Raw genomic sequence first — 26,148 nt, 5'->3', positions numbered from 1 at the left:
AGCGTCACCAAATAATCAGCCCAGTCCCCCCCCAGTTTAGGGCAGCTGAAATAATAACATGCAAATTACTCATGCCAAGGCAATGCTGGATAGGGGCAAGAAGAAAATGAGGATGAGAGAAAATACATACTTTTCGTTTTAGACCAACAATAATTTCAAACATAGTCAGGAGCAGACCTTGGTGCTCTAAATCTCTGCCTACAGAGTCAGAAGTTCTATGGCTGTCCCAAGCAGATCCAGAAGTTGGCATGGCGGCAGCAGCAAAAGCCCACCCAGTCGTGTTCCAACAGATCTGAGGGCACTACTTGTGCTACTTTGTTTCGGAAAACTTGCTCTTCCTCACTTGGGGACAGCAAGTTGGACCTACACAAAGATGCAGACCTGGAATTTTTGCACAATTTGAGACTAACAGAGATAAGCCATGCGTAAGCAAACCACTTCTGAGGATGAAAAGTGTTGTGGCATCAGCTCGCAATAAGAAGGAAAGGCATTTTGTTGCTTTAATGAAGATGTAAAGCACTAAGTTGCTGTCTAAAGAAAAAAGAGACAAAGCAGAATATAACACAGAAAACAATTCTCAGGCCTCCTCATCCGTTTTCATAAACACTGCATTAAACTCTGACACGACCTCCAAAAATCCACATTCACATTCTTCAAAACCTGTCAGACACAGTCAGAGAGGACAGAGGAAGCTAATGCTGCCAGACAAGGAAGCTCTACCCAGAGAAAAGCAATCAGGTTATCAAACTAGACCTGCTCCCCTGGTTTGCTGACAGGCCTTTTGTAATTCTGCCACACCTACCTCTAAGAGAATAAGATTCCAGAGGTACCCAGCTTCCTCCATTCTTCAAGCAGCAAGGAGAGGGCTCAACATAGAGCACAAGGATGAAAGGGATGGTGGTTTATGGCAGACACAGCAGAAACTGCACGCAAGAGCTTGTGAAAAGATAACCTGGGCTCTGCAGCCAGCAGGCAAAGGTTTTTCCAGTGTCATTCCCTAACACCAGTTCCCTTCTGCCAGGACTTTGCAACCTAATACTTTCGAATAAGCCAGTCATCCTGGGACCAATATGAACAAGTTTTGTGATTTATAAACTGTGACTTGAAATACTGCTACTCCTCACACTCATTTGGAGTTTTTGTTGGCATCGCCAGTAGGCAGAAAACAGCAGTTTACAAACTTGTGGGATTGAAAGTATCTCACAGCACACAGTGACCATTAAACACTTTATTGTTTAGGAGGGAACCTGGAAGGGAAGGAATATGCCTGCTGGTGTAACCAATGGGAGCATGTTAGGAACAGTTAATCCTAGCAAGCTGCTCAGGGTTACTTCCAAATACTTCGGACCCCTTACTCCAGAGCAAACAAACTGAGGCAACAGCTCTTGAAACCAAAATTAGAATTGAGTGAACCAGGCCTATGTTGGGGCAAGACCCCAAGCTACAAGCTGGGCTGGAAGCACCTAGCATCGACACAATTCTTTACGTTGCAAAACAATGAAAAGAAACGATAGCATCCCCCCCTCCTGGGACCCTTCTCCCAACTCCAGGAGCGCCCACCGAGACTGATACATGCAGACAATTAGAAGAGGAATCATTTTGTATTGTCTTGGTCATGAAGGGCAGAAGGCACTGGTTTTGGTCAGTGTCTGTCCAGAAGGATGCTGGGGCTTCCAAGGGCGTCTGTGGTCCCTGTCCTCTGTTCTTTGGCGGATGATGTTTATCCAGAATTAACTAACAGCTCCTGCAGAAAAAAAGGAGACAAAAAAAAAAGGCAACAAACTAGTTATGCAGTTCTTGACATGGGAATGTTGCCATCAGAAATGAAAGAGTAGCATTGGCAGGGTGAAAATCCCACAGAAAAATCATCAGGTTTCACCTACTGTAAAACACAAGATAGTCAAGAGGAGAGGACTTGTGAAAGCAAAGCAACTCATGGTAGCAAAGGTAAAGCTGATTTGGTGATCAAGAACATATGGTCAGTTGCAACGATCAGGATTGTGAATCCATTGGCATACAGTGGGGGAGTACAACTGTGGCTCCAGGTAAGCCTTGGAGCAGTGAGGTCACAAGAGTAAATGCAGCCCCACACTAAGTCCTGCCTCAGCAGGACACAGGAGCACTTTGATTAACTACCATCAAACACACACACACACACACACACTCTCCCCACACCCTCTCATCCTGGATCAGGATCAATATAAGAGCACCAGAGAAGTGAGAAGAAGAAAGATGGGGACTCAGAGACCACCCTAACTCTGGACATATCTGACAGTCTTTATCCTATTGAGACCCAAGCCCTCCTAAATTTCAAAGCAAAATCATGTCACTTTGTGCCCACAGAAACCTACTAAGAGGTATCTCCTCAGATCCTGCAGGTATCTGCATATCTGTGAACTGTGAACTTCTGAGGGTTATTAAAAGACAGAAAGTTTCCAAGGTTTTTAGGATGGAGATTGCAAAGTCTGCTGTGGTCCCTTCCTACTTTTATTTTATTGCATCTATAACATCAAAGAAATCAAATGCCATCAGCAGTGGATGAGAACACACATGACATCACTGTAACACCTCTCCCTCCGAGGATGTGAGAAATCAGTGTTGGATCCCACTCCACAATGTGGGCAATCAGCTCTCCTACAGCAGCAATGGCATTGTTGTGTCAGTGCTACAGGAACAGCAGAATCACAGAGAGTGAGCCCATCAACAGGCTACTTTTTTCTCCTGCTCCGGATACAGGCAGGTCCCTTTTGCAGAGCAGACAGTACTGATCCGTGTTAAGAGGACCCAGCTAAAGCCAGCTAGAGAAAAACAACTGAACACCTTAATACATGCAGTCTCATCGCCCATTTTTATTTAGGGCTGTATTTGAGCTCAGTTCTACTCTCCAGATATTTGCCTTTCTGAGGAGTGGAGCTGTGCTTTCTTCAATGTGAATCAGAATGGGAAACATCACAAAATAATGATGCTAGCACACTTGGCACTGTCTGTCAGAAGGTGAGGATGTTATTTGGGCTGCTTCTGCACAGCAGGCTAATATTGGCTGATACATGGCCAATGTAGACCGACTGTGCTGGCCTTGAATCTCCAAAGACAGCCCCATCTCTGACAACAGTGAATTGGAAAAGTTTCAAAGGACTCAAGAATAAAGAGAAAATTGTTCACCAAATTATTTAGACAAAGGTTATGCAGAAATCTGACAAATGAACCATCAATAATACTCCACTGACTAATTTTCCAGGTAATTTTTCTCACCATTACTGACTTAAAAATTATGTACAGAGCAATATATTTTAAAAACTCCAATAGCACTCACAGAAATTGCAATGAACGAAGCAGTAACAACTCACAATCAATTTTGCAATGAAGTAAATTGCTGCATTCACATTGTAACACTTCAATAAAGTGTCCAAGAATGCTACATTTTGTGGGGAAAAAAAAAGAAAAAAAAATCACTTCCATGGCTACTCAGTGGTTAACCCCTCTGGAAGACAGTAAAACCTCTTTTTTAAAACACTTTTAAAGAATATCACAGTTACACAATGTCATGTTCAAAATCGTAATTACATATTTCAACCTCATCTAGTTGCAGGTGTCTCTACCTATGGCAGGGGGGCTGGAACTAGATGATCTTTAAGGTCCTTTCCAGACTAAACCATCATATGATTTTATGATATTTTTACTTAATTCAGGAGAAAATGAAAACAGACAGTTCTTAACCTCAGTGAATTCCTTCCAGCCTAACCTACCCACATACCAGGTATGCATTGAGCTAGAGGCTTACAAATATTCCTTGTGCAAAAACATCAGGTACCAGCTCACTCTGGATCTCTAAACCTCCTCAAAATCTTTTGCACAGTGAGCCTGGACACAGAACTGATGGTCTGAGAGACACCATATCTCTGAGATTAAACCCATTCTTTGTCCACATTTTAACTCCACCTAGCATTGCAACCATGCCAGTGCAGCCTTGGCACCCTTCATTTTCTTCTAACCTGGAATCCTCTCCACAAGATGCTACCAGGTTGCTACAGGACTTACCTTGAGCAGAAGGAGCCAGTAAAGGGAAGGAGAAGCTTTACCTCTTCTCCATGCCCTTATAATTTCATATGCACCAGGCAAGGCGAATATGCAACAAGCCCAGGCAGTTTGCAATCACATGACAGGACAGTCCCAATTAATGGAGTTGAGGCTCAGACTGAAAAGTTTTGATTCCTCCTCATAAAATGACTGCCCCACAGTTGGCATTAGCTGGTCTCTGCTGCAGTCTTAACAGAACAAGAAGTCAGGAGATGAGCAGCCTTGGAGAGTGCACCACACCCACAGTCTGATGAGAGGGAACAGTACCCTTCTTGCACAGGGAGGGCACTGTTATTTTTAATGCCGTTACCAATGCAATCCAGGAAGAGACTAGGTTCCAGTCCTGATGAGCTCCAGCCCAGCACCTCTACATATGAAAATAGTGCCCACAAAAAGGCAAATTCCTCACTAGCACAAATTGGAATGGCAATCTGTTCAGTCCTGACAGCAAGTCCAACTGGAGGGCATACAGCATTTGTTTTCTTCCATGCCTCTCACAGCAAATGGGACCTTCAAGCAACTAATTCATGTTCTTCCACTGCTGCGGCACCTTGCTCAGGAGCTAAATGCAGTCAAAATGGGCTGCTTAGCTGATACGGCCAGTCACTTCACAGTCCCTGTGGGAAAGCCAGTAGCTTTCCAGTTCTGGTTCCAGTTGAGTGAAGAGAAAGGGTTGAGCTCTGCAAGTAAATCTGCTCCACAAATCTCACCTCTGCTGAGAAGGGAGACCAGTCAATGCCCTTGTCTTCTACCAGAGCTGAGACCTTGGTACCCAGCACTGGGGTAAGCAAGTTTCAGCAAGATTTTCCAATGCATCTGTTCCTTCTTTCTCAGTCTGCATCCCAGTGCAGAAGCTCAGGACTGCCTGGTGAATCTGCAGCATTCTCTCCACCTCCCCCAGTCTCTGGCTAGCTCTGTGCTTTGACTCTCGGCCTTGCTGGAGGCTCTCAGCCAGCAGAAGAATCTCCCTCCTTGAAAAGCCAGACCCTGAAAAACTTCCTCAATGTTTGCCAGAGACGCTGTTTGCCAAACCTTAGCTAAGACGTATTTATTTAACCAGCCATTAGTCTCACAGGGTAAACCCTGCAAGTTTCCTCCACCATGTGCCTTGCCTTAGTTTTAACATCCCTTTCAGCAGCCGCATCACAGCACTCACACATATGGGCACTGTGAAGCTATGAAGAAATCAGAAAGCAGATCTCCATGATAAATGACTTGGTGCATTTAGAGTGTCAGTGACAAAGCAGAAATTAATCTCCATAGTTCCTATTTCCCTGCTGTGTGCAGGCAGCTCTCAAAATCAGAATACCTGTTGGCAGACAGCAGACCTCAGCAACATGACCGGACAACTTTTTCATCTCAGTTAGTGTGGAAAGAGGCACAAACAAAATAAAAAAAACTGACCTGCCCTAAGATGGGTGTTCAAGGCCTTTACACTGGATGAGGCATTTGTTGCAGGGCTATTAGCACCCCAAAGAGCTGCAAGGGACATTTGAGTCACTTTGGTTTGATGTATGCTGTAGGTATTTTTTGGTTATGTGCAATTTGTTCTGTTACACTCAGAGTACTGGCTATTTTGTGGAGCAGCTGTGCTGACTAATGGATCACAGCACTTCTGTGCCATGTACTTATTGCACAGAAAGGACTCTCTGTCTCTCTCATCCTTCAGGAGTCCAACAGTTGCTGTCCTTGGGACTGGAATAAGAAGGGCCAGAAGCATGCCTGGCAACAAAAAACATTAATTCAAAAAGCTATGAAGAGAGTTTTGTTTTCCTTCTTCTCTGTACTAGTGTTAATAGTTCTGCAAAGCAGGGAAGTTCACCCAATGACTTCTTGGCTACTTCCCCAGACAGTGTCTTCAAAGTCGGCTTGACAGCAGAAAAGACACTTTTCAAAAAACTCACCAGATGCATTGTCAGAACATCCCAGAAAGAGCTTTCACGTGGAAGTCTCCTGGTCTACAACTCCCACCAACAGAGTGCTAGGAACAGAAACAGTCTTTCTGGTTTCCCCCTCCCTTTCCTTTGGCTCACAAGTGCCTATACACTGGTTGCTTAGCTCTGCCTTTACAGCTCCCCATTGCTCTGCATCACCCGAACACAAAGTTATTTACCAGCACAACTAATCTCCAGCTGTTCTGAGACTCACCTGTTTGTTCATGCATTGTAACATTGATTTCCTCCAGACAATTGTTCTGATCATTGTTCTAACTCGCAGAGGGCTCCCGTCATTAGCCTTGCTTAACAGGAAATATTTTGCCACTGACTGAGCAGCTCTGCAGTCATCAGACTGCACAAAAAATCATCCTGGCTGGGGGGCTGCATCTCCCTGCTGAGCTGGTAACCCCAGACATTGCAATAGGGAATAAACTCAGTGCTTTTGATTTTGGACGTGCGCTAGAAAAGAGCAGGGCGAGGAGGAACAAACACTGCTCTGCAAAGGGCTGCTGCTGAAAGGATGACTCTTAATTAATCCACATACAAACCGAGGGCAGTTTTTACTCAATTTATATTAATTGTGTTTAATCTCATTCTTGCCATTAAGAAAAGCCACTGAGCCAGGCTGATGTCGCTAGCACCTGACATGTAGATTCCACCCACACTTGGGAGGCAAAGCAGGAGGAGAAAAGTAATGGAAAGAAAGGAATAACCCTTCCTCAACCCCTTCTACATCACTGCACAATTTCATTTGGTCTGTTCCATTATTTAAACAATTTTTGCTTTCCAGTAACATTACAGAAGAGCTCAAAAGACGAAAATTGGACATAGAGCATTTCACTATTGGCTATTCTTGCTCTCCCAGGTACCAGCTTAAAGCTTTGCTAACCTGCACTGCTTGGACTATTGTGCTTCTGTAAAGGACTGAAATACAGAAAATCACTTATGTGAAGTGGTGTTTGCTTTTTAGTCCTGGGCTGATCCCAACAGGCCTGCCAGAACCCCTTACTATGACCTACACCTGCTGACTGCTACCTTCCATCAGCTCTGCTGAAATCTTTCTCCTCACCTTGCTACTGAGCACGACCCCAGCAGTCACCAAAGCACACAGAAGCCTGCCCTTCTCTAACTTAACACAAACTAGTATTTGCTATTAAACAACCTCTGACCAAATTTGCCACGTAAGACAGAACATTTTTGAAGCCTGAACTTCCCAAGTAAACCAACAGTGCATCCACCAGTGATCTGGCTCTGATCTGGAGACCGTCTATCTGCCCAGCTACCTGCTTGGGAAACAGGAACGATCCTCTTGCCTCTGCAAGAATCAAGCCTGGGAACAGAGGAGCAGCTCTTGTAGCACAGAAAGTCCAAGGTGGCAGATTTCATGACTACTGGCTTATTGCTTCTGTGAGAGCCTTGCGTTTTTCCAAATCACTATCAAAAACAATAATAATCAAGCCCGGGCTCTGTTGGCGCTTTTCCCTGTGGCAGCACACATCGCTTGCCCAAAGCCAATGCTGCAGTTTATCATGGATTTTCTTTATCCCTCAACAAGTGTTAATTCCAATGCCTCTCGCTACATGAAGTGGACATATCACAAGTGCCATGAAGGACTGGCTGGGTTTTAAGTGCTCTGAAATGGCTCCACTAGACTTGGTCAAGATTGCTTTAAAATCATTTCCCATTAGGACTTTGGCCCTCTCTCTTTACAGCCAGTGTAATGACTGTATGTCAGAGGAAGGTAATTACATCCCACTATCTGTACACATGAGAAACTGCATGCTCCAAACACTACTGTGCCCTTCTGGACTGAGTGGTAGAAGGCAATGCAGGAGGGAAAGAAGATAACACAGGACACCCCTCCATTCTGCACCCCAAGTGTTTTGCAAGCTCGTGGGTTAATCCCTGAGAAGGATAAAGGGATCCAGAAGGCACAGAGTGTTTCTAAAGCAGAACAATGACAACTTGTACCAATCCAACTCTGGTTTTATGAGGATTAAAATGAACTTCACCCAACTGTGAATATCTGCTTCCAGAGCCAAAAGGAATGGAAAACCACTTACTGATGCAACAGTATTTCGTTATTTCAAACCCAAAGCCAAACACTCCAAAAAATTAAGGAGAGGCAACAGTAACATTATTTGCTGGGAGACATTAGCTGCAGGGGTTAACTGCTGAACTGTAAAGCCATGCTCTGGGCACAAGGTAATGAAACAATAGACACAATAACTGGCAAGTTCTCTATACTGTCTTTCCTGCTCTTGCTACCAGCCTCCAGAATAATCAGTGGGAAAATAAAAGGAAAAAATAATCCTAGAAGCCAAGAGACTTTGGATTAAGTTGTATAAATGACCTGTTACCTCCTTACATGAGGAAGAAAGAAATGCAATAAATACCTGCAAAACCATCTCAGTATCTTGGATTAAATGGATTACAGAAATAGAAAGTACATGATGCAAGATGTTATAAAACAAGATGCCAGGGAAGTGCAGGAATTTGAATCAGGCTGGCTAATGATCCCTGCAGACTATTGAGGAAAATTAATAGAGAGAAAGGGTAGAGAAAGGACATGGTAAGAAGACTGACTGATGAACACTGTTGCTAGGACGTGTAAATTCAGGATGTCAGACTTCCTCTTAAATCGACTTCAGTCCTGGAACAAAAATAGCAAATCCTATAGTGCTAAAAAGCACTGGAAGTAGAAAAGTCAGATATGGCAAGCCTCATTTCAGGATAGGTTTCCCCTGTGCATCCCTCAAGATTGAAGCTTGTGATTTTAATTATTCCTAGAATATTGTGTGTATAGGGATTCAATGCAGGGATTACTAGCAGGATCCTTGTTATAAGTGTCACTTCTCAAATAAAGTACACTTCACAGGATGTCAGTAACATACACAAAAAACAAATTAGATAAAGGCAGCAGGACAGCAAGATATAGGTCTGGTTCAAGGAAATTTCACAAGGTCACCCAGAAAAATAAAGGCGCTTAGAATTCATACTCCTAGAACATTTCTAATTCCCCAGTGCATTAAAGAAAGCTCCACGTGACCCAGACATAAGACCTTCAATACACCAGTGATTCCACAAAATCTGAGACAAGTCTAGCTAAGAAATGCTTTATTTGTGAAGAAATGTCATCAGAGAGCAGGTGGAGGAAGAGAGAGACAGGAGATAGAAGGAACAACTTCAGTCGTCCTCCCAAATTCAAGGGATCATCCCATCCCATTCACTGACTATTCACAGCCCCACACAGACAGATGGGAGAAGCCAGGGGAAGAGGATGTAATTTTGTTTGGAGAAAAATATAGCAGCTCCTTAGCTGCAGGGCTTCCTCACAAGCTGATCCCAGATTTATATACTGCATTTTGCCTTTCCAGAACTCATCCCAGATGTATTACTAAGCTGCACTAGTTTGAATGAGCATGTCTTTAACTCCAGAAATTTTCATGAAGATGGAAGCACAGGAAAGTCCAGTCCTTGGGAAGAGTGCAAAAAACAGCCGAGAACACTTCATCTCAGGTATGGCACTGTGCCTCTGAGATGTGGGACCTCAACGGTGGTAGTTAAATCCTCATACTGGGGATTTCACCAGGTGCTTGCCAGTGTTACTAAACCCTACAGTTTTCTGGTGCACTCCAGGAGGGTGAGCACTGCCGGAGGTGCATAAGCCAGTCCTAGGCTCTACTGTCAGTCACCTCCCAACTTCTTCCAGCAGCTGAAATAAATCCCCATCTCGGTTTCCCTTTCTGTACCTAAGAGTAATGCCGCTTACCAACCACACAGAGGTATGATAATTATTCACTAAGAGAAGATGCTAAAGAAATGGAAAAATTCAGTACTCAAGGGATCTATTTCTCTGTACAGTTGGCATTTAGACTTCAGAGGAAATCTGGTGCTTTATCTTGTTCCTTTCTGTCTTGCTTTAGCAGGCTCCTGCTCTGGATAAAGAGAATTCCTCTTTGGGTCAGGGTATCATGTCCACATTTAAAGTATGGCTCAATCCTGTCTAGTCTGGCTTCCTATACCAAGAACAGAGGCAGGCAGAGACTTCTCCAGATATCCTTTTTCTATGCCTAATTCTATTTTTGTTCAGTGATACAGTGAAATTCCACACAGAAGTATTATGAGCTTGACTGGCTTTATTTATTTAACACTTCACATTTTCATTAAGCTGTTGCTACTCGGCAGCCAGTAATTTTATTTGTGTGATAGCTGTATTCATCTCACCCACATGGGTGTAGATGTCACTTTCCTTTTCTTCTGGCTGAAGAGGCAAAAATCGGCAGTTATAGAGTCAAGAGAAAACTGGGAATTCTCAGGTCTGTTTGCAGATAGATGTGAAATATGACTTCTACCTGTTTTTGTGAAACACTTCCCCAAAGATATGGGGCACCTACAGGTAAAATTAAAAAGGAAAAAAAAAATTTTGGAAGACTACCCTCCCCTACCCAGGTACAAACCAGAAACTGAAATTATTTCAGCAGAATCAGCCCATTTGACTCAGCACTGAACTCTCCTGCTCCAGAAGCTTATGCTGACTGAGCATTTACAGTATCTGAGTATTAGATCGTAAAAAATTAATTATACGTCTAACTCTTGCCAAACTTCAAGTATCTTGAAATATCTGGTCCCAGGAGCTGCAATATCTGATTAGATCTCAAGGAAGAAATGTCTGGTTGGCTAATCCTCACCAAGCCCCAATTAGACAATCTTCTATCCAGTCCAGGCAACCAGACAGAGAATTAACAGCCCTTTTGAAATGTTAATGACTTGAACGGAGACAGTCAAATGACTGAGCCACACCTCTTGGACAGAGGTTTCAGAAGTCAAGAAACACTAAACATTTCATTGTGCCACTCCCCTTTGATGAGATCCAGGAGCCAAGGAGCAGGGAAGCACTGGGCAGGGAATCTGCAGTCGGGGTTGGAGAGCACTGGGTGTTCCCACCGGGCATGACACATGGATCGGAACACAGAGGCTGTAGTAGATTGGGAGACCACAGAGACGTTCGGTTATGGGATTAGATGGAGATGCCCAACCACAGGCACACCCACGCAGCACCTGTGAGAAGCTGCGAGCTCAGCTGCCCTGAGCATGGCACTGTCACAGTCAGTCCCTGAGCACCTGGGATCTGCTCTGAGTAGCCGCCCAGCTCAACCAGTGCAATTAAGAGACCAGAAGATAAAATGCCCTACAACCTAAACCATGGATCTGAGCAAACAAAGGGAAAATGGTGAACACTGGGAGATGCATCTTGATTTCTCAGTGTCTCCTCCTGTGTAAATTCCAAACCTTTCTTTCAAGATTAAAAACTTTTACCGAGTGAAAAACAAGCTCAGCATTTCTCTAACACCACCTTGTCCCTATCCCTCTTCAAAGGACACCCTGGTTGAATACCAGAAGCCGGAATAAGCCAGAAAAGCCTTCTAAATAATTATCTCCTATCACCTCCTCTGCAAATTTATAGTCCTGCATCTGTGTCAAGACAGAGACCTGCCTCCATTTGTGTAAAACACATTCAGAAGGTGGAATGTTTAACACTAGCATTTGAAAATGTATTCAGAGACTGGAAAAGAAAGTGACAGTTTTTAAATATGCTGTTCAATTGTCTTGTGGACACTGCTCAAGTGGAGGGGGAGCTTTGTATTTTTTTTATAATATGACAAATGATGCTAGTCTCATCTTGTAATTTTCCTCACTGTGCAGCATGTCTGTCCATGATAGATACCAGTGCAGCTGCTTAGGTGTCTGCTGATCTGCTTGGAAAGTATTGTCTGTTTGGAACCAACTTATCCTAAAACATCAGCTCCAGAGGGTGAGAGCGGAAAAAAAGGGAGGGGAGTGGTGGAGGAAGAGACAAGGGAATTGTGGACTGGGAACACAATCATGTCTCTCCTGTAAAGATTCAGGAAAAAAGCAAGCATCATATTTAGTCTTAGCTACATCCCCTCTTCCCCCCTCCTAGACCATTCTTTTCTACTGTCACTCAACACCTCTTTACACTCTCTTCCCACAAAGACCTTGCCGCTAACATACATTTAATTTCACATTTGCAACCTGTGGAAACAAAGCAAGCCCTCAGCTGCCTTCTGCAAATCTGTGCCAGCACAGAGGAGCCTTCAGGTCACAACCTGAAAAGTTTGCAGTTTAAGGGAACATTTAAAATAAAAACAAAATACATAAAGGAAGGAGGAAAAAAAGACAGAAAGAAAGAAAGACAGACAGAAAGAAAGAAAGACAGAAAGACAGACAGAAAGACAGAAAGAAAGAAAGAGGACAAAAAATATCAAAGAGTAGTAATACTTAGTGTTTAAAGAGACTTTAAACAGGAACTTGCCAATTTTCTGTAACCAGGATTATAAGAGAATAAACTCAAATACTTCGTCCTCCTGCAGAGCCCTCTGAGCTGAATTTCACTCTCTGCAAAATGGCCAATATAGAAAAAAGCTCATAAATCCCACTGATGTATGTAACTTCACATTACTTTTGGGGAAACAGAGGCAGAGACAGATTCATTAATCCAAGTAAATGAATCCACGAGGCAGTCTGAATTTCTAAATTCCCATAATATCCCACACTAGAAACAGCACCCAGGGCCCAGCAACTTCCATGCCATGTTGCCTGGCACAAGCAAAGCAAGATACCTGAACAGATGAGAATGTTTTCAGAAAGAAAAACTATAGTTATTAAGCTGCACCTGCCCATGCCATGTAGCAAAGCCCATGTTTTGTTACTTTAAAATACCTCCCATCATTTCACTCATTGCATAATTAATGCCAAAGATCAAGGTCACGTGTAAGATGCTGCCTCAGAAACCTGCTGAGTAGCAGAGAGCTGCACAACCTGTCTGAGCAGGTGGGTACAAATTCCTGTGGCTCAGCACTGTCAGGGTTAGCCTGCTGGTAATAGTCAAGGCTAGCAAGGTTAGGGCTGGTTTGATCTGCCACCATTATTCTGCAGTCTGGGCATAGCCTGAGAGGATCTTGCTACAGCCTGGTACTCTGACTTACCAAGTACAGCATGCATGGGGAAAGTGGGTCTTACAAAGCTGTTTAGGTAGTTACACGTACACAAAGAACTTTATAAGACATTTGTGTCAAAGAATTGTTAAAACAAGCACTGAATTAAAAACTTGATTTTTAAGACAAGGATTTGTTCCTTAAAAATCATCTTTTTTTTATTTTGTTGGTTTTTTGTTTTGTTGGTGGTGTTTTTGTCGAGTAGGGTTTCTTTGTTTTGAAAATAATAAAATTCCACATGTAACACGGTGTCAGATGAGCTCAAATTGTGTACTTACTGTGACTTAGAACTGGAACTTGCATTCAGGAAGCTCAAGATTTATTGTTTCCCTAAATTTAAGTTGACAGAAAGAGCGTCTGCTCCTGCAGGAAGAAAGCTAATTCCATCATCTCTTTTCCACAGTCAGTCTTATTCTCACATGTAAATTCTTCTGAGTGGACCTGCTAACAGCTACCAAAGCATCAGCCTGGATGATGCTGACCAAAGAACTCCAAACACAAGGCTCTGAACTACGCAAACCAATCCTGATCCCACTGATGCCTGCCTGGGAAGGAAACAGTGTGCTTGCACACACACCCACCCACACACACCCTCCCCGCTGCAGCTCAGCCAGCACAGGGAGGGACAGGCTGGTCACTCGATTTGCAGACAGCTTTTCCATTACTTACTGCAGTGTTCAAACAGCCAACTTGCTCCCCCTTCACCAGCTCTGTGGTGGCCATTTCCCCAGAGCTGCCCATCATTTCCTTATCAAGCAGTAAAAATGTAGGATCACTAAAGACACAGCTCAGCCTTGCTGAGATTTCATTCTCTCAGCAGGCTGTAAATGCCCCTATAATGTTGGCTTTTTTAATCTTGTGTTATTATTACCCGCGGCTGCCATTCAGTCTGCAGAGAATAAAGCGCCCAGGCTTTCAGGACCCACACAATGGCTCAGTGCATTTGCCAGTGGTTGGACAAACAATAACTCTGCGTTTCAGCTTTATTGGAAACCTTTCTGTTGTGGGAGCCTGGCTGCATGTGCCCCTCCGCTCAGGCGACACAGAGGTGTGAGCGGGTGTCTCTGAATTTATCTGTGATTTCAGGAGCACGTGCCTTGGCGCCAGCCTATGGAACCAATGAGAAAGTTCACAAGGCAGCTGCATGTTGCTGTGAGCCCGTGAAAGACACACACAGACCTGCAGAGCCAGTCGGCCTTCCCTAGATCAGCCAGGGAGTCCGAAGCTCTAACAGGGCCCCTCTGTGAATAATTACGTTCATCTCTGCGTAAACAGTGTTGCCAGCTCATAGGGAGGTGTGATGATATATGACATAACTGTGAAAATGTCAAAACACCGCTACCCTGAACCACGTTCTTTCAAGAAATCTTGGCTTCCAGTTGAAATTAAAGATCCTGCTGCTTGTAACAAAGGCTGGAAAGTTGGAACAACTGAAAAAGCAAAAATTAGAATGCAAAGAAAAATTGAAAAATTGAATTGAAAAATGCAGAGCTCTTCTAATTCAGGGAGATTGATTGTTTTGGTCAGCTCATTATTGCTTGCAGGGGACACTGCAGATGCGTGAACTCTTAGAGAGCTGCAAATATCCCTCCACTCAAGAAAACAAGCCCTGCTGCAGACTCTTCACATATTGAAAATCTAAGAAGAAAGTAAAAAGTCCCACAAAACCACAAGGTTTACTTGTGAAACTGTTTAGAAATACACTAGGGTTATTTCATTTGTCTTCTGGTTTTAAGCAATTGAGTCACACACATTCTCACACCACTTCTGTCTAGGCAGGAAGGTTAGTTGTATTTTATTTATTCCTTACTTTTTCTTTTCCAGTAAAAACCCAGAACTAAAATTCTCATGTACCTATAAAACTTCAGGTACAACTCCACAAAACTAGGGCAATAGAAAACATGCCAAATATTTCAAGGCTTGGGAACAGTGAGCATGCCTGTCTCTCTCTAGCAGGAGGAATGTCTGTCTGTCTCAGCCAATGTTTCTGAGTAGGAATGTCTCATCCTGATAGCCCATGTACATATAAAACACCTATACTGTCAGCTCTCCAGGAAGAGACCTTGACATTTTGCAGAAAACCACATCCCAACCCCCATCTCTCCTAAACAGCAGCAGAAGGCAGAAAAAAACTGGTAGATCTGAAAATCTAAGAATCAAGTGCTGCCTTCCGCAAGGATTAAAGTGAAAATGGAAGAGGTAGTGGTGAAATGAGCACAGCCAAGTCACTGGAACTGACACACCAAGGAACCAACTTCCAGGTTTCCCAAATCTCAGCTGGCCTGTCCCTTTCCCTCTCCTGTGGGCCAAGAAAAGAGAGAATTTGAATGGGATTAAATCAAGGCTTTGCTGTCTTAAACAGAATAAATAAAAGGTGAATGGTTTCAGGAAATATTGTATTATTGTTGTGGTATTACATGCTTCATGCACCTGGTGAGCGAAACTGCAACCCTCATTCTGAGCTCTCACCTTACAGTAACTGGGCTGGCACAGGCAGGTGAGTTCCTCTCTCTGCAGACACAGCAACAGGATTGCAACACTCTCTGAAAAGAGTAATGAGGTGCCCAAAGAGCCTGCTGAGGTGTCAGAGAAACTGATGCTGATGGACCCTTTGCAGGCCAAAGACAGATTAAAAATAACACAATACCAGCATAACAGCACCTTATCAACAGCTCTAGGAGTGCTAAGAAGTGGATCTGAGCGAAGGCTGTGACACCTGTCTGCATCAGCCCTGCTATTACTGCCTTCCGACTTCCCGCACAATCCAAGCGTCCAAATGGCTTTGAAGCACGAAGCAGCAAGACAGGAAGGTGAATCTGAACTCTGATCAGCTGTCTGAAGAGACAGTATGAATACCTTACATTTCAGTAATACTTTTCATCCATAACGAATCCAAGACATCCATTCAACCTCCACACTCCAAACCACAGAAGTAATATCTGCCCAGGTAGAGATGGGCAAATAAACACAAGTTAAATGACTGTTCAAGGTCATCCAAGGACTATGAGAGACACACATCTAAGCAAGTAGATTATTCTTCCCTTTTGAAAGGCACACAGACACACACGCACGCACAGGGGATTGAAACTGCTTAGCCAGGTGTGGAGCCTGCTGTGATCAACACAGCTTCACTGAGCAGGAACTCTTCTCAATGCTGTTTCACAGGTGCTAAAATGTAAAAAAGCAAACCTTTATAACAGAATTCTTTCAAACAGCTGCAAATAGGTGTGGGGATTTTGCATCTGGGCTAAGTTGCTACAATCTACACATCTTATTTGTTTGCTAGTTATTAAATTACCCACAAGCCATCAACAATTCAAGTCTCTCTCTGAGAGGCAGAGATTAACTAGGAATTGCTATGCAGAAATGCTGCTCATCTCTCCAGCGAGATCAGCCTCATGATGAGTTGCAGACATTTGGGAACAAAGGTGAGATTTTCTGCAAGAACGAGAAGCACAGAAAGATGGGAAAATGATGCTATAGGGAGAAGAGGATTTATTTGTAAGGCAAGAATCTATCAGGAACGGTTTCACACACACACTGCAAGCCACGGACTGTGACCAAACACATTCGTGTATCTGGAGCACAGGAGGCTGCACTTATGTCCAAGCACTAATGCAAATGACATTTTCTATGAAAGACAATGAGGCCAGTATGTAAATACTAATTTAACAATCTAATTGACAAAGCCTCAGCTGATCTATAAATAGCTGGTTTATTAGCAGGTGATGCTGAAGGCATCTATCCTGGCTCCATATCCCATAATTCCCTATGCCATCTTGTTTTTATTGACCCCGGAGACACAAGGACTCTTAACTGTATGCAGCTCACTCCTCCACCACTACCTGCAGAGTAGCTACGAACACTTGACAACACAATACATATTTATCAGTGCCCTTACACAACAAGGATCCTGCAGCACCACGCACACAATGGCTCCCAGTGCTCAATTAAAGACAGCAAATGGTTTAGAAAAATAGAAGAATCATGCAGCCTTGCTTTTAAACAGGAGGAGCTGGTCACTCAGGTGCCAACAGGCATTTAGGGAAAATGATTGAGCCAGAGCCAGGCACTGTCTATCCACATTTACACTGTGCACTGGCAAACTGAAAATCTAGGATAGCAACATCTTTAGTAACTCTAGGCCACCAAAGAAGCCTTTTACCATCTCAAAACAAGATGCCAAATTCCTGATCTTTTAATGCAGTTTCATTTCATCAGGAATTATTATTTTATAGTACACAATAAAACTTACACCCCTTTACCACCTCCTCAATCTGCACTTGTAGGAATCCCTTCTTTCACACAGCTATTTAACAGCAGACAGCAACCAGGGCCAGCAGGCAAGAATACTGCATCCTGGTAAAATTGTTGTGGCATTTGGAACAACACACCAGAACAGCCCTAACTGCAGCATGGTTGGCATCCATGGAAACCACAAGTTTTAGGCTGTTCACATGGATTAGCAGATACTCTCCAGAAGGGTTCTAAGGCTTCAGTCTTCCTCTTGCTGCAAAGAACAGTGACAACATACTTGATGAGTTGGGCTTGAATAGACTTTGTTATCCCTTCCTCCCATTTGCTTCAAATTTCTAAAGAAAACTTCCAAACATAAGAAGTTGCTGTGTCTCTCACGGCCATATGATAAGCAGAAATAGAAAATTAAAAACCACACAATCAACACTTAATCATATTCTTACAGCTTGTACAGTGCATGCTCCAGAGTTTATCCTGACAGGGCACTTACTGTGCCCTCTGCCCTTGCAACCCCGGCAAGGGCAGAGGCTGCTCATGGCTGGGAGGCTCACACTGCAGCCAGAGCGTGCACAGCGGTGTGCCAGAGCAAAGAGCCCCAGCACGTTTCCTGTGCCGCTGCTGCACCTCACTTCTCAACACTGCCCATTCAGTGAGGTGACAAGAGTTTCCAGAACACTGATTTGGCCTGCCACAGCTCAGCAGATCTGTTCCAAATGATCACAGTGATCTGTACCAACAGCAGTATGGTTCCCTATAGAGTGGGCTTTGGATAAAGGACTGCTCTTTCATTTGTCGTAGCAACAAACCTTTACAATTTGGTCTTTTTAAGGTTTTATTAAACACAAGGGTTAAACTGATATTTATATGATTGCAATCCTGTGATCGTCTTAGAGTTTATTTTTAAGACCACCAAGGACCGTGAAAAAGAAACTTTTCTAATGAAGTTCACTTACTAAATTGCCTTTTGTGAGTGAACATACTTCTCTTTTCTAGTACTTAGAGAAATGAGATAGAGGAGCCTTACTCAGCTGAATAGAAAGTTAAAATAAAGGCATTCTCAGAAATTCTGTGGAATTTAACAAGAGAAGCAATACATCACAAAAAAGGAAACCAGTAGTTTTCATTACTCAATTAGGAAAAAAAACAGTATAATAATAGATTTGCAATGATCTTGAATAGATTATTTAATAAAACTGTCATAAATCTAATTGCAACAAACACAAGCACCAAAGAAGAACTGAAAGATTTTACATAGTTCAGTAAATGTAAGATGCTGCAACAAGGTGTCATAGCAGCTTTCCCGGCAGAAATCCACACAGTTGCTGTTTCCTTTGGCTTTGATGTAAAGCTACACGTAAACCTGCAGTGCCAAACAACTCAAAAGAAGCTTGTTCTGTCCCCCAAATCTCTGCATTTCCTGTAGCTCTGGCAAAGTTCCTGCCTCCTTTGGCTGTTGTCTCCTTTCTGATCAGCATATCCATTGCCCAGATCCTTGATTCCACATCCCAGCCAGTTGTATTCCAGGAGCAGTCAGCCGCCAGCCCCCAAAGAAAACTTTAAGTTTGGCTCTGTCTGAAGCAAATTTTGAGCAACAGGAGCACAGATGAAATCCAGCTTATCCAGAGTAATTAATTCTTCACACTTATTGAAGCATGGTCACTCGCCGAGGACAGACTGGCAGCCTTCTCTGTGGGCTGTGGATTCCACTGCACTGCCAGGAGCTGTGCTGAGACAAATCCACATCACATGTCAGTGAAGATGGACTGCACCCTTCAGTTCTGGGATGGAAAAATCAAACTGCTAGATAGGTTCTCTTCCTTGCCGGATACACTGATTTTTAGCAACGGGAAAAGCCAATTAAAGTTGATAAAGACACATTCTCTGCCGATTTTTCCTTACTGCCCACTGCTCAGTGCTGATATAATGGATAATGTTCTGCCTGTGGGTGTATTTTCTAAGATCTGTCAGTTCTGACAGCATTTTGGCACCTGGATAACTCAAGATCTATACTGAGGGTCCAGAAATGCACTATTTCTCAGTAGCTGATGGGTACATTTTTCAGCAAGCCTTCCCTAATTAAAGGGCTGGAAAGAGATGGGATCAGATTGATAGGCTTTGCAGTCAGATGTTTTATGCTTAGTTTGATGAATTATAAATCACCTTTTGCTACTTTCAGAACACGTGAGAAGAACACGTAAGAGAAACTATAGCAATATGTCCAGAATATCACAATGTAATTACTTATTTCCAAATATTACCTCAGTCCCTATCGCAAGGCCATTAAAGACATACTCAAGAGAAGCAACGCTCACTGAAAATAAACATAAACATAACCATAAATATTGACAAGAAAAGTGAAGCTATGAAATGAGACACTGCTGATCTGGAAGTACTCCCATATGGAAATGTTTTGCCCCAGGAGGGACAGACGATGCACCCCTCCTCCTTCAAGCATCACCCTGGGCCAGGAGCACCGCCCTGGAACTGAGTGCTCAGCTCAATCAGCCATGTCCTCTGCCAGACCAGCAGGAAGCCTTGCCTTGTCCTCAGCCATCACAGCCTCATGTCAGGGCTAGAGAAACCACTGTCAAATTAAATGCTTTGACTTTACTCCCTGTAAAACTGCATGAAGACAATGTATTCTGTGCTGGCTTCATTGTCTCTGTCAGAGCCCCTTCCCCAGTATACAGTGAAATGAAATTCCACAGAAGCCACTGGGAAGACCTTTCAGAATAACCAGTTTGTTCTGGTTTTAATGGGGTCTTTAAATACTGAAGTTCTTTTTTCGCAGGGTGCGTGCATGCATGTGTGTGTGGAGAGCAACAACAAAAAAGCCCAAACCCCAAAACAGGATGTGAGAGCTTCGTACACCAGCGTGGAATTTTGTAAGTGCCTTGCTGTCAGTGGTGTTCAGAACAGTGTAGACTTTAAAGCTATAGAGAAGAAAGTCACAGAGTAACCATTTGGAATAGGGAGAAAACAGTAATTTAAACCATGAAACCAAAGAAATACAATGCAAAGCTATCAGGATGTGAAAAGCACTTCCAGACACTGAGAGGTTAAAACAATTATTTGAACAGCTGGGAAAATTAAAACGGTAAAATAATAGCTACCCTTTAAAATTCTACAGATGCAAAGAGACTCCTCAATGAATAACTGATAAAGGGGAAAACACATTGTAAAAGAGAAACTGTTTCACGCATGAAGGTCAAACAAGTAACAGCTCCTCTTAAGAACCCGGATTTCCAGACTTGGCAAGAGATGAAGAGCTGGGGTTAACACAGCAGCCTTTTACCTTGAGGGACCTAGGGTAAAATCCTAAATACTTTAAGTTACACATGAAAGTGACTTTGGTTATATTTTTTCTACTGTTTTTTTTTTTTTTTTTTGGAAACTGCTCCCCACCATAGCAAAAGCAAGGTCACAGAAGAATGCTGTGAATTGTTGTAGCAGTTTGTTTCCTTTCCCAAGGAATTCTTCCAGCACCAATGACTCCAGGAAATGGTGCAATCGAGCAGCCAGTTCAGGTAGTTTAACTGCTGTCATCTAGGGCACCCCCATATATACAACCTTACTCTGGCAAGAATGCGGTATATGTAATTTTTCAGGGAAAAAAGTCTGTAACAAGTAGCTTTACTACTCAAGAAAGGTCTGACTGGAAGAATAACGTCAGCAAGGATTGCACTGTGTAAGCCACAGTGTACAATGCTGCTCATCAGAACTGGGTACATCCAAGGGATACACAACTCCAGCAGAGTCATTGCCAGGGCAGGGAGGAGCTGAAAGAACACAGCCAGGGAAGGTTTATCTGCCACTTGGCTCCAGCTATCCCTGTAGGCAATGGATGCTCTCTCTACTAACTATTTTAAAACAAGAAACCAAAAATTTTCAGCAAATAGAGAAAAATTGACCATGAATATGCAGCATTCTAGGCAAGAGACATCAGCTGTACCTTGCCAGCTCGTTTCCATTCCTCACCCACTGCAAATGCACAACCTCCTCCACATAAACACTGCAAACTGCTAAAAGGACAGCAACTGAACACACCTCATCAGAGTCCAAAACCATGGATCCTTTGGCAAAAAAAGGCAGAATCAGAACAGAAGGCCAAATCTACCCACCTAGCAGTCAACTCTTCTATCATTCACACATATCATTTTACCAGTCTGCAACTCAAAAGTCTTAACTTTTACTTTTTTTTCTTTCTATCTTTTCTTTCTAAAGAAAGAAATTAGACAGCATGAACACTAGTATCCTCCTGCAAGAAGACTCTTTCTCCAATCAAAAGCATTTGTTTTTCCAGGACAATTTTTGCATTTCTGAAAGTCTAAGATATAGATATAATAGTGCATTCCTCCTCAGCCTTTTCTCTTAAGAGTAGAGCCTACTTCAGTCTACCCTGAACACTGCCAACATACTTCAGTTGACAATCATCTGGTATTGAGTCCTGATGCTGTCAGGTATCTCCTCTGACAGGTTAGGCTGCTCACTAGGCAAGGACACTAAAAGAAAACATGAAGAAGAAGAGCCTGCAGCCTCCCCCATACAACTTGCTGCAACCACCTTGAACCCTTAGCTACTCACACCAGATTTGACCACTTTCAGGGTCAGAAGTGTCCAACATGTTGCAGAAATGAGTAGTTGTGTCTATGCCAAACCAAAGTAGCCTGTGCCACAGAAAGTAACACAGCTGACAGAAGGTTTTCAATAAAGGTCTTGATCTTCGTAAGGTCCCAAAGGACCCTGTAAAATATTTTTACGAGTCAGGGCCCTGGTATTCTGCCAAGCTACATACATTTTGTCTAAACTGAAATTATGATTACAGCTTTAATTCAATATGCTCTCCTTCACTTCTGATCCTAATCTGCTGGCAGGAGCTGTTGCACCAGTAAGCACCTGCCTTTTTTTTGCCCTTTAGGTGACTTCATCACTGTGCTGCCGGAACAGATGCCAGCAGCTAGAGCTGCACAGCAAAATCATTTACAAAATTCACCAGCTGGGTACAAAACCTGCCTTAGCAAAGCTCCTACTCCTACTGGGAAACCTGCAGATCCATGTCTGGTACCTTGTCATGGCACTGGTTGTGGTAAGAATATAGAACTGAACCAGCATGCCCCTCACTGTAACAGCATGATGACCAGTCATCAGTCTTTTACTTGCCCAGGGTTAAACAGCATCCTGCAAAGTTGGTATATAGCTGGGTAATGTACTCTGAGGTCCTTCAAGGTTCAAAGGAGGGCATAAACCTGACAGAATGAAAATAACTTGAAGCAAAAAAAGAAGGTGTGAGGTTTGCAAAACACCCACCCCCTTTTATTGTCTTTCCATGGGGTCTCTGATTCTTACCCATCTTTCCTGCAGTCAAAGTCCCCAGTGCCAAGCAGCTTTCATGTTCAGTGAGGAATGCACGAGGAGCAGGGAGATGCAGAGGATTGCACTATGTCCTTATGATCTTCCAGCCCTCAGAACCTGAAGATTTCTTTTGCTCCTCTGCTCAGCCATGTTCCCATGCATATCTAAAAATAAGACAGACACTGAACTCTGTCTTGCCCCTTGAGGGAATCGCAGCCTCCTCTTTCCAAACCGCCAGTTCAGTGCTGCAGGGAACAGGCAGCCTGGTGTCAGCTCCAATATAGGTTTTGAAATGAAAGGGATGCAAACAAAGGGGACAGAAGGGAGGAGAGCAGGGAGGGAGAAGGTGCAGAGACACTGGAAAGAAGCAGGTGAAAAAATGAAGACAGAGGGGAAAGGAAAAATCTGAGCCCAGACTAGAAATAGGTGAGTAAAAGAGATGGAAGGAGGAGGAGGAAGATGAGGTAGCAAACCCAGGCAGTAGCATATCTCTAGCTCGCTTGTTCATACTACAAGAAAAAAACTACACATGACCACAACTGTTCTTGCTAAGTGGTGAGGAGATCAGTGAGCCACACATAAAATATATGTAAAATACCTACAGTCTGAGTTTTAATCACAGAACAGTATTAGAACAATTTACCTTGCTTCTAGCTCAAATATTTGCTATGCACTCTCCTGAACTCATGGGGACCAACTCCAGTGATAGCGTGGCACTGCTACAATCTGGAATTCAGTACACCACAAAAAAAAAAATCAACCAAACCAAAAATACAGTGGAGAAAATAACTTGGCAGTACTATTCAGCACTTGATTCTGGAGCCAGTGAGATAAAATGGGGATTCCTACACCTTTGTGTTTCCACATTCTTCCCAAGAGGGCTGGCAATTGCTAGTATTTTTAAGCTTAAAAGGAGGGTCCCAAGCAGCAACCTAAGGGAAACAGGTTTAAAAACCAAAAAAAAATATAGTTGGTCTATTGAAAAAAAACCAAACAGATAATCAAGTGCATACCTAGATGTAAATTTGCAAATAAGAAATGCCAAGTCAGGAATCAGGTTCTTACAGCTCTGCAATGTGCACTTCCAGAAACTCACTGGAACTTCAGTGGTACTTGAGAAATTTGTGCCAAGATCAAGAAACGCTTCCAACTGTTGATTCTGAAGCAATTATCTGGAAGAACACAGGCTTGCCTGAGGTAAAACACATAATATTGTGTAAACTTACCATCCTGCTGTCAGGATGGACCAGGTACCATGGTATGCACAAATCAAAACTGATGAAGGAAAGCATCAACAGAGAGAGCAAAGCAAGAACCAAGGATCACAAGGAAGAGCAGGCAGGACCCAAATGAACAGCTACAGCCTAGAGGCTTGTGGTGCAGTTCAGAGCCACTGAAGAAATTCTTTTGCATACCTGGCTGGTGGGTCCAAACATCAGTTGGATCCAAACCTGCTGGGAAGATTAACAGCTACAGATTAACACATAATCCATATAACCTTTTATCCACATGACAGTGTACCAGACATCTGTGCCTTAGAAGACTCTTCTCAAGGGAAGATGCCTACTTCAGCCTTCAAGCACCACAACATTCCTGCTTTATGTTGTCCCTTAAGAAAAGATTTTCATAGCAGCAATGAAAGCTTTTTGCAATGAACAGCTGGAACCAAAGTCAAAGCACAACCTGGCAGCTTTCTTGGCTGAACAGGGATGCCATTGAAGCTGAGCTTCACAGGAAAAAAGTCTGTATTGACAAAAGTTTGAGACAGTGGTTCAAGAATTGAAGGGAGTCAAAATTGCGATTCGCAGGATTTTCAAGAGGAATGTTTTGAACCTTATCCTTCTGCTACAGCGGGCATCCAGCAATTATCTCTCTTACTTCCCTCCTTTAATTTTTTTTTCCCATAACATTTATCAAAGCCACCACCTTCTCAGCAGGAACAGTCAGGATTTGTCAGGTCTACCCAGGTGCTGAGATTAGCTAGCTCTCTTCTCCATGTGGAACCATCAGATCCCACAACTTAGAGAGGCAAAGATTTGGACCTGGGATTCAAGTTTTCATGAGGGAATATCTGTTAACATAGCAGATCTAGTTCCAGACACAGCCAGTGTGAACCATGTGACAGGATATGAATCCTCTTCTGTATATTCGTTCTGTGTGATCTCCCTCGTTGTTTCTTCACACCCTTCTCATCTCTACAGTATTGCAGTACTTCATTAATTCAACACAATCGACAAGAGAGCATGAAGGCAGAGGCAACTCTTAGATTGGAACAGCTGGTTTTCTTGATAGCATCATGTCCCAAAGAGAGGTAAGGAATCACAAGAAAAGAGACTGCTTATTCTCAACAGCAAACAACTCTAGACCAGAGAAGAAAGCACAACCCTGCTGACTGAGAAAAAGGCAGCAGTGGGATTTTGAATATATTTCACACTCCTTGATGTATCATGCTTGAAGATTTTGTGGGGAAGCAGAGCTCAGAGGAAACCATGCTTCAAAGCTTATCATTGTACTCAAGGGGCCAATAAAAACTTTATAAATACAAACCCCTCCTATCCTGTCCAAAGACCACTTGCAGACCTGCTGGCACAACCACTTCCTCAATGCCCAGGCTCCACAACTACTATACCTCCCTTCCATCAGGCTTTGGAATAAGCTCCTGCCAGCCATACCGAAGTGGGCTTAATAACAGATGGACAAGGATCACCACTGGGGACTGAAAAAAACCCAGTCAAAAGTCATTCAGCCTGTGACCAACCTCTCAACAAGCTATGACAGCACAGCCACGGCACAACCAACAAGCACACTGAGCACCCATCAGTGAGCTGGCAGACCTGAGGATGTTTCATTCACACACAGTTGTCTGTCACACAAGTCCTTGGACATAGGACCACAACACTGCAAAGTTTCCTCTTCCCTCATCTCAGTTGCTGTCCTGCCTCAACACACAGCAGCAAAAACAAGCTACTGAGGAGCTGAAAACTGCCTGCTCATCAGCAGCAGAACGTGCTGAGGCCAGCAAGGATCTGCAATTGCTCTGATACCCAGAGCTCAAATTTTCCAAGCATGAAACATTTGCCTGAACAACACAAAAAGCGGTGCAGGAAGCAAGACCACAGGCTACCTTAAATCCACAAGCCCATTTCTTTTTCCAGGCTGCTCACACCTAATACTCTTTTATCTCACCCTAAAATAAGAGAACAGACCCTAGAGGATCAAGCTATAAACTTTTCAGAGCTTTCTGTAGCCCTCTCTTGCAACAAGGAGTTTGTTTCCATTTCTCAAAAGCAAAGAAGGAAATCAGTACATAGACGGAGAAGTCATATTCCAAAGGACAATCTCAGTTGCTGCAGTACCACCCTTGCTGAGTCTCTCCAATGAAGGTGATCACAGTGGTAGGTAGAAATCAGCACCTCAAACATTCAGGCAAGCCAGAGTCTTCAAGTGGAAGTAGATTATTCATGAGCAGCCATTTGGATTCCTCCAGATTCATGTCTCAAAGTTAA

General features: G+C 43.3%; 1 protein-coding gene across 2 annotated transcripts in view; it reads right to left on the bottom strand.

Annotated features, from left to right (window-relative positions):
- Window positions 1-1,213: 1,213 nt before the first annotated feature.
- Window positions 1,214-26,148, bottom strand: part of CHCHD6 (coiled-coil-helix-coiled-coil-helix domain containing 6) — a 116,314-nt gene continuing 91,379 nt past the window's right edge. For both annotated transcript variants that reach the window (XM_040076726.1, XM_040076727.2), the window contains one exon: window positions 1,214-1,744. In XM_040076726.1, the coding sequence (XP_039932660.1) occupies window positions 1,721-1,744 (24 nt within the window). In that variant the 3' untranslated portion in view covers window positions 1,214-1,720. The remainder of the gene's footprint in view (window positions 1,745-26,148) is intronic.

The sequence above is a fragment of the Hirundo rustica genome, chromosome 12, assembly GCF_015227805.2.
Source record: "Hirundo rustica isolate bHirRus1 chromosome 12, bHirRus1.pri.v3, whole genome shotgun sequence".
Lineage (NCBI taxonomy): Eukaryota > Metazoa > Chordata > Aves > Passeriformes > Hirundinidae > Hirundo > Hirundo rustica.
The sequence above is the reverse complement of the archived record's forward strand: the minus strand, read 5'-3'. Positions and strand labels throughout refer to the sequence as shown.